The 15092-nt window shown below is 33.3% G+C and overlaps 1 protein-coding gene across 5 annotated transcripts in view; it reads left to right on the top strand.

Moving 5' to 3' along the window:
• Positions 1-15092, top strand: part of LOC149577261 (kinesin-like protein KIN-7D, mitochondrial) — a 65760-nt gene that overhangs the window by 20224 nt on the left and 30444 nt on the right. For 2 of the 5 annotated variants that reach the window (XM_089822932.1, XM_089822940.1), the window contains exons 1-4: positions 1667-2145; positions 3533-3622; positions 5821-5873; positions 12096-12161. In XM_089822932.1, the coding sequence (XP_089679058.1) occupies positions 2127-2145; positions 3533-3622; positions 5821-5873; positions 12096-12161 (228 nt within the window). In that variant the 5' untranslated portion in view covers positions 1667-2126. Of the gene's footprint in view, positions 1-1666; positions 2146-3532; positions 3623-5820; positions 5874-12095; positions 12162-15092 lie in introns of those variants that run through there. The other 3 variants (XM_089822915.1, XM_089822923.1, XM_089822950.1) reach the window with 2 other exon arrangements.

Raw genomic sequence — 15092 nt, 5'->3', positions numbered from 1 at the left:
CATCATGGGTTGTTTCTGAAATCAGACAATGTGATCATTCACACTTATATAAAGTAGAGCTGAGTACGTTTTGGTTAGTTTGATAACTTATTGGATAGGAATTCCATCTCATCAAGTTTCTTAAAACTTCCTAATTGTGCACTATAAGCTTATTTTTCTTTTCATATGAAGCTTACTAACTCTCCAACCAAACAAGAGTATGGTCACTTGTTTTAGGCATGCAAAGGAAATGATTTGCACCACACAAATAATATGGACATTGTATTTGTGATTGAAAGCCTTCAATAATGTCTACGAGGCCAAATAGCCTATGGGACCCATAGATAGCCAACAAACAAAAGAGAGCAAGTGAAGCCCAAAATAAAAGGCTCCCACCAAGTTTCTTTTTCCTTTTGCAACTTGGATCTTCTGATGTGTATCTTGTTTAGGGAATTTGTAATCCTTATTATCTTTTCTTCTTCAAACAAGTTACTCAAAGTGTTCATGTTTAGCATATTGACGCAATTGATCCAAATATCCTTGTAGTTTGAGCACTCTATGATGTAATGCCATTTTGTCTTTTTCGCTTCTTGAGCGAAATAACAACATCTTTTGTTTGCCCATTAGGTATCATCCGTCTTCTGGTTTCACATCTAAGCTAGAGTGAACTAATTCTTATCCAAGCAATTAACATTTTTTTGCTTTCCAATTTATTTGCATTCCTATGTAGTTCAACCATGGATCTAATATCTTCTCAGCCACTTGACCTTCATTTGTCAGTTCTGGTAGTTCACATACACTTGTGATTTTTTGTACAAATGTATGCTTATATGGTTGAAATTGCCATCTCAATATATGTACACGAAAGTAGTGGGAGAAAATTTACATTATTTTGAAATTGATTTAAATAATGCTAGTAATACACATATCAATTCTAGGTAAGTTTTTTTGGTCCTAGGCCGTCCTGTAATGTCAACTTTTTGAGACAATAAGGTTTATGATTGGATTAGCCTATTTGTTAGCCCTTGTAGGCTAAGTCAGATGGTTAAATGGTTATCAGTTGGCAGAGTAGGAGGCTCTTTCCACTCTGGAGGTCAGAAATGTTCAAGATTGCTCTTTGTTTGAGTCAATTTGGTACACTTAACTATTTATAGTAGGTCTATATTTGGTGAGGCATATGGATTGACCTCAGTTGTAGTGATGACCCTTGGCTCTTTGTTTGATCAGGTTTAAGAGACTTACTAAATATAGCAAGTCAAGGGTGATAGAGATGGGTTTTTACTATTTTTAGTAAGTCAATTTTGGTTAATTTCCCCTTTTGGCAGGGCACTTGGACATCTGACATTTGCACTGTATATTTGGACTTACGGTTGATTCCTTGTAGGATATTCTATAGCTTGTGCCCATGATTACTTTATTATTAATAAAGTTTCACTTGTAGCTTTACTATTAATATATTATAAAGGTTTATTATATTGTTATGAAGTAATCAGACTAAGTCTTCATTAATGAACATTTAATATGATTTGAAAATGGGCGCCTAGACCGAGGAGTTTATTAATTATTATAAAAGTAAATTTAAATCAAAATCGAATGCTTTTAAAGTTATTTGAATCTTGAAAGAGAAGCTTCACGGTCAATTTGGATAAAGGGAATATAAAAGCAAATAACTAAAAAATGAACCATTGTGCATTGACGAGTTTTATCCTTTGAAATGAGAAGTTTTTGGTGAGTGCAAGGGTCTCAGTAAATTGGTTTGGGAGAATGAGATTCTTCTTGGTTTTCAGCAATTAGAGATGATGAAATATCCATTGATTTTTGCAGACAATGATGGTGTCATCCTGGAGTCATAAATATGCCCAAATTCATAGTTTTTGTGACAAGTTTGCATTAGTTTCAGAATGAATGCAGAGAGAAATTATGGGTGACCAGCTATAGGAATTAGCAACATTAATAACAGGGTTTTGGGCACCAGGGTTTCTAGCGACTGTACTCCAGACCTGGCCCACCCAAGTCTTCAAGGGGACACATTTGGTCTTTGGGATTGATTGATCCACATTTTGGGCTCATTCCAATTCATAGTAGAGGTGCCTAGTAATTTATTTGTATATGTATGCTGATTTTTGAAGGTCTGAAGAATTCTCACGATGCTGTGCCCGGTTCCAGGTTTCTTACATTAGCTGCAATTACCATTTTATATTTCATTTGCAGATATTATGCCTTGTTTAAAACAATAAATGAACTACGCAGCTCGATTTGGTAAATTGCAAGTTCCATTTTTCATTTCAAGTGTTGTCTTTGATTTTGTAAATTTCATGATATATATAGATTCAAAACAACAGAAAGAATACAAACGCTTCATTAATTAAATCCAGACAGTTGTTAGTTGGATAGAGGTTGAGCCACCGGGGCTCATCACACATCCTGATTTTTCTACAAGTGCTTTATAATTAAAAGAGTAAGACTAAATACATGTACAAATTCTAAAAAAAACTTTATCACTGAACTACATGGCTTATTTTTGTATGAAAAAACGATAGATTTTTAAAATGTAAATATTCTTGTTCTGTTTAATTTTACACTTTTAAGTTCTAATTTGTTTTTACACAAGAAACAATTTGAAATTCTAATTTTTCTGTCCAAGATATACAAGTATCCTCCTAAACAGTACCCACATTTTGAAATTGATGTACCTGTACCTGTCCTTGCCATGTAGCCAAGCTGATACTTACAGTTTTTGGTAATATTTTAACTTGTTATCATCCAAAATTAAAATGATAATTTTTCTAACATACAGATGTGCCAAACAAAAGGCATTACAACTCATCCATTCCTAAGTACTAAAGTTGTGTTTTGTTCTCTTCCTCAGAGAAATCCTTGAGCGATTGACAAATTAGCAACCACTTTTTCAGTTTCAAGGGTGGAACATCCCTAAAAGTTCTTATGCTAAATATTTCTGGTTTGCATTGCTAAGCAAGTTAAACTCCTGATGTTTGGCACTCTCCCTATGCAATCCGTCATCAAGCTACCTTAAAGCCAATGCTGGAACATGTGACCTGAAATGTCAGACTGTAAACATGATACACAGTCTAATCAAGAAGCATTTAGCAAAGAAAAGCATTGCGGACAAGCCACTCTTAAAGAATAATTTTTTTATCTTTTATGATGGTGGAGTATACATGAAAAAGATTTAATTGTTAGCTATGTCTCAAGGTTCTTTTTGTCAGGATTGCAATAGTCTGCCACTGAAGTCTTTGTTCATAAAAGTTTAACTAATTTGTCATTTAGTTGAAGTTGAATACTTTTTATATACTGAGTGAATGGAAACACTCATGAAAGTTGTATACCAGAGATTGCAATTTGAGAAATATGCATAATTAACATCTCATTATATTTCTTTATGAGGAGAAAGGAACTTTGCCATATTCTTGATATTCTATCTATTCAATATCTTGATTAAATGAACATACTTAATGAAAGTGGTATTGTAGAGATTGCAATTTAGGAATTATTCATCATAACGTCTCACTGAACTGCTTTATATTGGCCACAGATAAAGTTTTTGGACCTGCTACAACAACTAAAGGAGTGTATGATGTAGCTGCTCAACATGTTGTTAGGGCTGCCATGGAAGGTGTAAATGGTGAGTCATTGTGAACTTTGGTGCTTTATTTAGACATTTCAGTTTTTTACTTGATAAGAAAATCCAACTTTTGTAGATGATTCGCCACTGAAAAATTTAATGAGGTCTTTCTTACATAAGAACTACTAGCTCTAAAAATATAGGATGGAGCTCTGCCATGTTTCTAGAGGTTTTGGGCGAAGTTTTTTTCATTTCCCGAGCCAATGGGTGAAGTTTTTTTTCTTTTTTATCTTGCACCCCTCGACTTAGTTTTTTTAGTTCGCACCATTCTACCCATAGATGTTATATACTTTAAGCAAATCCCATTCTTTTTGATTTGATAGAAAACCTTGAAGTAAGAAATCCTTTTTTCATTGAGCCATAATCTCTTTCATATTAGCTGCTTGAAGCTAATTTCTTGTCGCATTTGTAGATTTCTTCTTATAGCATACCCTACGAGTCTTGGGTAGTGACCTAGGCACATGCTTGGGGTTTTGGCCATGAATTAGTCATGGTTCCTGCACATAAAATTCTCATCTAGTGTTTCTTTTTTGTAAATTCATTTCTACAACAGCATACAAACTTGCTAAAGACCCCTCTAAGAAAAAAATGTAGTGAATGCTTTTAATATCTAGTTTGGTGGCATCTAAAACATCGTATTGACATTCCTTCCTCATCCACATATGATCAGGTCAAATAGGTCCACATAAACATTGTCTTTGCCAAACCTACTGAAGTTTTTGATGTATGTTAATCTAGGCTAAAACATCAGTCTTCTTTCGTTTTTGCAAAGCAATGTTTTATTGTTCTACAAACTAAAGGAATTTTGTAGAAGCAGATCCACATGGGAAACTTTAAGAGAGCAACACAATTTTGGCCAAAATTGCATTAAGTATAGAAATATTCTAGATCTACAACAAAATCATGGACAATTGCTCCAACCAAACTATTCATCATTAAACTATTGCGAAGAGAAAAAAGAATCCTTTTGAAAGAAAGGGGATATAGGGTAACTCTATATTCGAGCACAAAAATTCTATTCATGTAGCTATTTTAACTTCAACCTGATTTCTTCCCACAAATTTGCCCACCAAAGAAAAATATTAATGTTGTATGAACGTTTCAATTATGTAACTGTTTGGGAGCAAAACATTTGATAGGAAAGTCTACAAAAAAGAGGAATATCTCTGAAGAAGAATGCTAAAACCCAAAAGGGATCCATAAGCTTCTTCATTTCCATTTGAAGCCTATCAAATATTTTTCAGAAGCTCTTACCAACACAAGAGTAGGTTTTATTTGAGCCATTCAAGCTAAGTGGAAATTATTGTTGGAATGGAAATAATTGCTTGCGCCGTGTAGTGCATAAATGCTACTGCCCTTAAATGAATCCGTTTGTTGCTGAGGAGCAACAAATTCTTTTTGCACTGTAATATTCCCTTGATTGATCATTTGAAAAAGTGTCTTCTAAGAAAGGCACTCCATAGAAGTCTCATTGGTAGTCTTTTGAAGTTTATAGACAATAGGGAAAATAACTGGTTTGAGGATAAGAAACCATGTTAAGCTTGTAGGTTTGTACAGTAGATTGTGATTAATATTGCCCTCGTTGGCATGATGAGAATGAGGGATCAAGCCATCTGGCTTCTACATTTTCATTTATTTCCGAGTATTCCAACCTTATAACACATTGTAATAGGGCTTGGACACATAATGAAGGCATGCAAACTATTCATCATCTAGCTGCATCCTCCTTAGTGAACCCTTTGCAAACATTATTGATGTTTCTTGGAACACTACGATCCTTTCATTCTTGTCAAGTGCAAGCCATAGTCATCACAATGGAGCTCTTTTGGCATATCATCTCTATATGATAAAATTAATATATTTATATATGTAAAACTTATATGCATGTTTTATATAATTCACATTCATCAATTTTTTCTTTGTCGTATTTATGTTAAATGGTTTTATTATTCCAAGGGCTATGCTTGAAAATAAGGATAGGCAATTGTTTCTGAAAAAAGGGTGATTATCATGGTACCACGTTCTCTTTATCAATGTCTGAGAATGAGTACTTAACATATATGATACTAAATATCCTTATATTCTCTTTGTCTGTTTTGTTGTATTTCTATGTCAAGTGCATTAGCTTGTTTTGGATTTCCGTGGTACTATCTCCAGCTTCATGCGGGAAAAAATAATATTGAATTGCAATGTTGCAGGGACTGTTTTTGCCTATGGTGTTACTAGCAGTGGAAAAACACACACCATGCATGTGAGTTATTTTTGAACAGATGTTTGTTTATTTTGAGTTTTACATTTTCTCTCTATTGATGGTTATATGAAAGGATCTTCTGATATATGTATGCTAGAGATAATTGGACATGATTACACTTCATGCTTAAATTTCAAATAGAATACAAAACTCACATTTGCATAGAATTCCCAAATATATCATAGTTATTTACAAAATTCTAATGAATTGTAAATTACAAAAAGACATTGAAGAATAGATCTACAAATTGAAGACACCTATTGTTGATGTTTTTTTTTTCAAGTTGTATACTTGAGGTTGTATGTATTACATAGTTTGCAAACTTTTTTTTGGTGAGTTATTACAAGTCTAACTCCTGAGTTTTAATCAACATAAGAATGTTTTCTTGGCTATAAAACCATGCATTGTCTCTTTTGAGATGTCAATTTTTTATTTAATACATTTTGTAATTGAAATTTGCATAAAAATATCTTTTAAAGAAATTTTAATTTTTAATATTTTTGAGGTTGTCAGTTTTGTGCTAAGCTTCTGTTAAGTACTTGCCAAGTCATTTTTTTTGGGTTTGCTGAGTACTCTCTAAGTCTGAGTCTGTGAATTATGGTTGCATGCATAGCAGATTTGTATATTGATGTTCTCTCTAATTAATTGTTAGTGGCTAGTATAAAAAATGGTGGGCAATATTATTGCGTATGGATTCAAATCATCCCCTAATTCACACCTCTTTAAAAATTCACAAATTAGGAGTTTTCTTTTGTAGACTTATTTTGTGAAGTTCGCAATGAATTTTACGTTGACCTAGGAGTACAACAACATATTAGATATAAGTTAATAATGACAAACAAGGAGCATATTTGAGCTGTAGAGAGATAAGATACCTTGATAGGCCTTGTTAAACTTTATAAGCTAGTAGTCATCAACTCTTACAAGAACTTGACCAGAGTTGCTTTTGACTAGTGTGGATTTATTTCTTGCTGATAAATTAATGTTCAATAGCTTTAGAAGATGCTTCTTAACTTGCTTATTTAAGCACACAATGAAGATGCGAGCACAAAGCCTCATGCCAATGTGCATAGGAAGTCTATGACAGCCATAATAGTCTTTGTATTTCATGACGACACAACCAAAATAGTGATGAATGATGCAGCTATAAGCACATAGTAATATACATGACAAATTATCATTGTGAGGGATAGATACATGAAGGAACTTCACATTTGTGAAGTGAACAACAGTCTTGTTGAAGAACAATTTCCAGCAATCTCCAAGATGACAACAATAAGAATAAGTTATCAAGGTCCTCTTTGATATTACCATATGTGACCTAGTGAGGTTGGAGGATTCCATATGTCTGAAGCATTTTAGGTACTGTTCTCAAGGATTTAAGAAAGTTTCTCCAACCGTCACAAGATCATTCATTTTTTCAAAAAAAATGTACTTGCTGTCCCCAAGATCTTTTCACTATCACATGACCTTCTATTGAAGAGAAGATTTTGCTTACAAGAATATAATGGCTATTTCATGGGACAGTCATATGTTTAACTCAATGATCTCAAATCAAAGAATTAAAACTCAATGGTAGGTGGTGCCCTAATGCCCAATTCCCTTTTTGGCAATGCTTCCCCCCCTTCTTCGCGCTCCTATAAGAAAAGAGTTTACCATGGTAATAACATATTTCTCATCATTTTATGAAGTTAAAATTATCATAGCATATAATCATACTAGCTAACCATTTCAAAATCATAAATCATCATAACGATTAATCGATATTCCGATTTCCCATGAAACCATAATGAATAACCAACACGTCATTTTCACATGATATCATAACAAATAACTAATTTAACCAATCACCCAATTTTGCATGAAGCTTCAACGGTTATAAAGGAACATTTATAATTAAGCCAAAAATTGGGATCTAACAAAAATAACCCAAAATCATTGGGGTTTGGTCAAAGAAACTATGGCTATAGAATAGATGAAAATGTGAAAGATTTTTTTGAAATTGCTTGAATAAGAAGTCAAAGAAACATAGTTTGCTGTCTTGGACTTGGAGAGTACTTGGCAAGCCCAATATTTTCAACTCAACAAAAAATTAGAGAAAACTTGACTAAATCTCGACAGCTTAGAAAGAACTAAAAATTGAAATCTCTTCTAAAGAAACATATTTGTTCTATAAAATTCAACTACAAAATGTACTAAATAAAAAATTGACATCGTGAAACTAAAAGTGCATGGTTTAATAGCAAAAACATGAATGTGGAAAACACATTTAAACAAGCATTTTACCCACATCAACATTTTTATGCATGTCTTTTTGTGTCTATAAAAATGAGATAGTTAAATTTGTGAGTACTTGCCCAACAAAGAAAATAGAGAGTACTCGGCAACTCAGGGAGTATTGAGAGAGTTTGCAAAGTATGCAAAAGGTTATCAAGCATGAAAAAACATGGAGAAATCAAAGTATTTTCATTATTTTTTGCATAAATTGAGCTTGAAACTGCATGTTTTATTCACAAATTAATGAAACTTACCTTGGTATACACAAGAAACTCAAGAAGCTCCTCAAGAAAAACATTGAACCAAAAGCTGCTCAAGAAAAACCCTTAGATGCAATGAAAAACCAAGGTGGCACCTTCATAGTAGTAGAGAAAGGAAAAGTGTCGAATTAAAAAAATGAAGGAATGAAGGACTATGCCTTGTTTTAGGATTATGATTACCCTCAAAGTGATCAGCTTGGCTTAGGGTTTTTTGGCTTCGATTTAAAAAAAACTTTCCATCCAACTAATACCCTATAACCTAAGTGCTATATGCTTTGCTTTTATTTTTTTGCTTCAGAATTGAAAATTATGGGATGCCAAAGGGGATATACAAAGATAAAATAGCATTTATTTTTGAGTCAAAGGGAATATTATGGGATGCCAACCATATAGGGAAATTGAAGAAGTTGATAAACATATGAAGAGGATAGAAGAGCTGTCCAAAGTTAATTTGGAGGGAGTTGGAGCATTTTCTAGTGCCTTTATGATGGAAGATGTCAAGATTTACCTCTTTCTACATCTTTATGCCTTTTTGGAGTTGTTTATGGGGCCTAACAATACACTTTTTGATTATGCTTAAGAAGTTGAAGTTAAATATCTGTGTAACCTCTTCAAAAAAGTATAAGTAAGTTTAAACTGACTTTTTGAGCTAAGTTCTTGATTCTTTCTCATGTTGCATTGTAACCCTCTTTGTGTTCTTTTAGCAAAGAGTGGATTTTTGTAACTCATTTTATATTTTTATTTCATAGTTGGAAAACTTTCATTCGGTAACAACTTGCCAAGCCCCTAAAAGTTTATTTAGGAAAAAATCAACCAATTTAAAAAAAAACTCTTGAGAACTTAAAAAACTGCTAAAATTTAATCAAAAATACATTTATTTTGCAAATTTCAATGATGAAGATACATTCAATGATTTAATTAAAGAGATCGCAAAAGAACACAAAAAAATCCTCTTCAAATCCACTCAAATCGGCTTTCAATAGCTTGCAATCACCTAAGGATGCCTTGGAACCCTTCTTCTCTCCACACCTCAAGCCTCTAGAATGCACAAATGAAAATGGTGTAGAAAAAAACAAATTTTTTTGCTCTATATTGCTGGGCCAAGTGCATGGGCGAGTTTTTTGTTTTTGAAAACCATGATTTTTTTATTGAAACTCACCGATTACTTTACTAGTAATAGGCTAATTTCCCCTACCAGCTGATTAGTTGGATCCACGATTAGTTTGGCGGAAAACTCACGCAGCTAGTTAACTCAGCGATTTGTAGTAAATTGCAGATTAATCTGCATTTTTGCCAACTATGATTTATATTGCTGTACAAACACCTTTTAACAATAAAATTCAGTTCTTTGCCTTCAAAACCTTATTTCTTTGTGTGTATCGTTGAATCTAGCTGTTAGTTTTATGTGATTTATAGGAAATCCTTGAGGCTTTGTTACATTTTCAGCACCTTGATACAACAAGAATACACACATCCAAGTAGGTTGTTAGTTGTAGAGTAAAGAAAATCACACTCTAAGTTCTGTAAAAATATATGATTTTTCTTTCAAGAGGCTGCTCTATGTAAATCTTCCCTTGAAGATGCCCATGCAAGAAAATGCTCTTCACGGCCATTTGATATGCTTGACCATGCTAGAGATTCAGCTGATGAGAGTACAACACGATGGAATACAACATAGCGGTAGGAGTAAAGGTATCAGAGTAGTCAACTCCTTTAACCTGTAAAAATTCCTTGCTAACAAGAGAAGTCTTGTACATGTCAATAGAGCCACCTGCTGTGTATTTGGTATGATAAGTGGACCTGCATCAAACCAATTCTTTCCATTAGGAAGAGGTGTATGTAAGCATGTTGAAGCAAGTTGCAAGGAAAGGAAAGATAACAGAATAATGCTAATGTTTTTGGAGGCCTCAATAAGCAACTTACCTTGTAATTTACAAGGACATAGTGGCTAGAGATGGCAAGGCCTTTGAACTTCTAGAGTTTTCTTCTATCTATTTTTTCTAGGGTGAATCACTCGTGTATGTGTTTTTGTTTTCCTGCATGTTTCAATTCCTTATTTAATTCTTTTATTTGTGTGGCTGCCTTATATTATTTGCAGTACTTGAGACTCTTATTAACACAAAATAAATATACTAGTTTCTGAAGAGAAATACATAGGGAGTGTAATGTATAATTGATCAGTTCAATTTCACATGCTATGGTATTATATTAGCTAGGAATTTATTATACTAGTTATGGATGAAAAATGGTCAGAAACTTGTACCTAATGCATGCAATAATCAAGTACACCATGCAGGTTGCTTGTGACTTCTGGTAGCTTAGACCCTTACAAATAAACCATGCATGAATCAAATGTCTATAGGCAAACTCTCAATCGTGTGATGTTGAAACTAATTAATGTACTCCAAACCTTTGTTTGAGTGGGTGTGAGCTAGTCTTATAGTTGTGCCGTTGGTGTATTTCTTGCATATAAGCAAGATTGCACCAAGGGGTACTTGGAGACAACAATTTTATTTTAATATAATTTAATAAGTTATAGAAAGTTAAGAAACAGCTGTATATTTGGAAAACTAATTTATATAGACAAAGTGTAAGGAGATTGAGGGTAATGATCCAAAGCAACAAGTGAATCTTTCAACACTGCAAATCGGTTTTCTATTCTATGTGATTATATATGAGTGTGAATCTGGATTATATATCTGAGAATATGAACATAGACATACATGAAGGAAGGAAGAAAATGTATATCATAGGCAAATAACCAGCTCTCAAGGATATAATACGATTCATCTCCATTGTGCATACCAAAAAGTCTACATAAAGGAATTCAAAGAACACCATGGATATGAAAAATATGAATAGCTTTTGAGTTTTGCATCGAGTTACAAACAACCAAATGACAAATACTTGTGGTCTTCTTAGTTTGTGTTGACTTTTGGTTTGCGGTGACTGTTGTTTGACCTTCTGAGGTGTTGATTTTGTAGCTTCCTAGTGCATTTAACTTTTCATTTTTTAGCGATTTTTGTTATATTTGTGTGGGAGTTGGTCCCTTTGCGTGGGAGACAGTGGGAGTCTTTGGAGGCCGTGAATGAAAGACTCCTGCAATTCAAGACATCTTAGGCAAGATCTCTGGCACTGGTACATGTCTCAGTCTGAGACACATCCTAGGGGGTTAGAGACAGCTCTACGTGCAACTATGCATATAAAGCTAGAATCAATTAAAGGACATAAAAGTGTCTTTGTATGTGGAGATTGGCCTATAAGAATTATTTGTGTTGCTTTTGTTTATATGCATTAATTTTTCAGTTTCTATTTAAAGATTCCTACCAAAATAATATTTTAACATCACTTATGTTGAACTTGCTTAAGTCTCCAAACTAGAAATAACACTTTCAACCCTTTTGATATTATTAATATTTATATGCATATTAACTCAAGAAAGTTATGGGTAACATGATTACATCTTTAATAGAAAGGATAATTAACAAGATATTTGTAATACCTTGAAGTATTGTAAGTTGCAATGCATACTATGTTTTTCATACTTAAATGCACTGGTTCAAACATTACTGTACTGATAAGGCTATTTTGCTAACTAGGAGTTACGAATTTATTTTTATTGTGATAATTCTTTAATATTCTTGTCTCTAGAATGTTTTTAACTCTCGTTGGTTGTTTTATGCAGGGCGATCAAAGATCTCCTGGCATCATACCATTGGCAATTAAGGATGTTTTCAGCTTCATTCAAGATGTATGTTATTTTTAGTGTCAACATGGGGATCATCTTTTGTCTACATTTTGGTTATTTTGACATTTAAATGCATATAGTTAGTTGTAACTAAACCATTGTTAGCCAACAATTCTGTCTTCATGTTACTCAATTTTTTATGAATAACTGCTACAAAGGGATCTTAACAAATTTATTTGCATCCATGTATGTCAAATGTTTTTATACTTGAGAATGGAAGTAATGATCTTAAATTTGATGACAATGCATTTTTGTCAGCCTTTTCAGATGTACTGCTTACAACAATTGTCACAGATATATTTAATCATATAATTATCATACGTGATAAATTCACAAAAATATCATTGCCATATCTTGACTGGCGAGGCTGAGAAACTACTAGTCTAATGAAATTCTTGGAATTGCTTTGTCAATACATGGTCTAGTCTTATTATCCATGCATGCAATCTTGTTTACATGCGATATGAGTCTTCATTGCATTTGATTGTCCTAATAGATACTTGTAAAATGTTTGATTCATTTTTGGTGCATGATCAAACTCATGGGTGACATTATAAGGTTTCATGATATCAAGAGTGGCGGCTTCATCGCATAGGAGACTGATGGTTAAATGTAGGGCAAGCACTACATTGTTTTCTTATAGTAATGACAGAAAGCCATATAGTAAATCAATGGGGAATAAATAACTTCTACCCAACAATGGTATGGACTCTTATCGTTCATGTCCCCAATTCCATGCTGACGAACATTTCAATTTGTTCTATACTTATAACTTCGGACAAAAACATAGATAATATATTCCTGTTCACTACGTGTGGGAAACTATAACTAAATATTTTGCGTAAATAGATTATAGAGGAGACAATGAACTAAGTGAGAAATCTTTCCAAATTAGGCAAATGAAGGTGTCGTAGATGTTATTGCTATTAAGCCAACCTTGATCTCTACATCACCAGTCTAACTTACTGTATGTTTTCCTATGTTTTTTCAACATGAGTATGTGATTGTATGTTATTTGGTCCTTTTTATTGTTCCTAGAGTTGTTTGAGGACTTGGTTATCCTCAGTATTGGCTTTGCAACATCACACTAAATTGGTTTTAGCACAAGCCATTTTGAGATGAAGATTACAGTTGCTGATGGTTAGGGGTTTTAGTGATAACCCTTTGTTGGTTATCTTTCTTTGCTGAGACTGTTTGGAACCCAAGTGCTGATGGTTAGAGGTTTTAGTGATGACCCTTTGTTGGTTATCTTTCTTTGCTATTTTGATCATAACTTTTGATTTTTTCCATGGATTTGAATGAAATCAGTTGCATTCATCATGTTTTGGAGAGGTGATCATTTTGCCCTCATCAAAAATCAAGTTATTGCACCCAAAAACGTGTTTGAAACTCCTAAGCTAGGGCACGTTGTTTGTATAAAACTCCATAAATCTTCAAAGTTTGATCACGTTTTTGTATGGAATCAAATCGTTTTGGCCCTATTTGCTGATTACATCACATACTAATCACCATTTTTGTGTTTAAACATCAAATCATTTTGTTTGGAAGATCACATTTTTTGTTCGGAGAAACACGTTTTTGCTTAAAATGTCCAGAAAATTGGGGTTTTAATCCACCTTTATGCGTTTTGAAGTCACTTTTTTGCATTTTGATCCATGTATATCCATTTGGGGAAGTCGTTTTTGTATTCACAAGTCAAAAATGACTTTAAAACATGCATTTTTTAGTCACGTTTTTGCAAAAACGACTCAGATTTTTTAATTATAAAGTCATGTTTTTGTTCAAAAAACTCAAAAAATGCATTTCCAGTCCATACCTTTGATCAAGAGGGATTGTTTTTGAGTTTTAAATGCATGATATTGTCTTTAGAGACCATTTATTTGGCACTTTCATGTCAAATCCGACCATTGAATGTCCATTACATACAAGTGCGGAAAAAGTCAAAAGATTGTTTGAAAATCTATATTTAAGGGAGAATTTGTCTTAAGTCTACAAAACTTGCTATTTTGGCTCCTTCTCCTTCATTTTTGGCATTTAATCTTCATACAAGTGGACTCTTTCTTTCTTGCTATTTAATTTGTGCTAATCTTGCTATTTCTATGCATATTTTAGCTTGATATTGCCTATTTGTCCATATATATGCCATGAAAAGTGCATTTTGCCTTTTAAAAGGATGAAAACTCTCATTTTCACACTTTTGGAATGTTCCCAAATTCCAAATTCGAATTTGCATATTGAAGTGGTTTCCTTGTTGACATGTTTGAGTATTTTGCCAAAAGCATGTGTTTATTTTTATGTTTTGCTTGTTTGCATTTCGATTTTTTCTCCATTTGGAAGAAATTGCAAGTTCTTTCCCAAGAATTTGAGCATGTTTCACTTCACTCCACTTTCCATTTCCATGTCACAACACTTCATCTCTCACTCAATGAAATGTGATTACATGTTTTTCATCCCATTCACCATCCGCATATGCATGTAATCCCATTTTCCGTTTTCATTTTCATCCATCTCATTTTTCGCTTCCATTCGCACGACACGATTACACAAAATGCCTTAAATGTAATTGCATCCAAAAGGTCCAATTTTGACTAAAAGTCACTTTTTGTAAAGTCAAAAAAATGTCATTTTCTCCTCTCCATATGCATTCACACCTCCATGAGCAAATACATGTTTCCGTATCTTTCCATGCTTTTCATCTTAGCCTTCATCCGCATATGCATGTAAAGCATATCTTTCACTCACACTTGCATCTCATTTCACCCTCCACCTTCTGTTACATGTTGCATTTACATGTAATCTATTTTCCGTGCAGTGACATCTTGAAAGCCCAAGTCACTTTTTGAAAATCAGCAATTTTCATTTACATGCATTCCCATGCGCCAAGCACTTTACTTCGAAAAACAAAAAAAAAAGAGTTAAAGGTGCTGATGTAAA

This window comes from Cupressus sempervirens, chromosome 1 (genome assembly GCF_028749045.1).
Source record: "Cupressus sempervirens isolate cs-2001-9-10 chromosome 1, ASM2874904v1, whole genome shotgun sequence".
Classification (NCBI taxonomy): domain Eukaryota; kingdom Viridiplantae; phylum Streptophyta; class Pinopsida; order Cupressales; family Cupressaceae; genus Cupressus; species Cupressus sempervirens.
The sequence above is the reverse complement of the archived record's forward strand: the minus strand, read 5'-3'. Positions and strand labels throughout refer to the sequence as shown.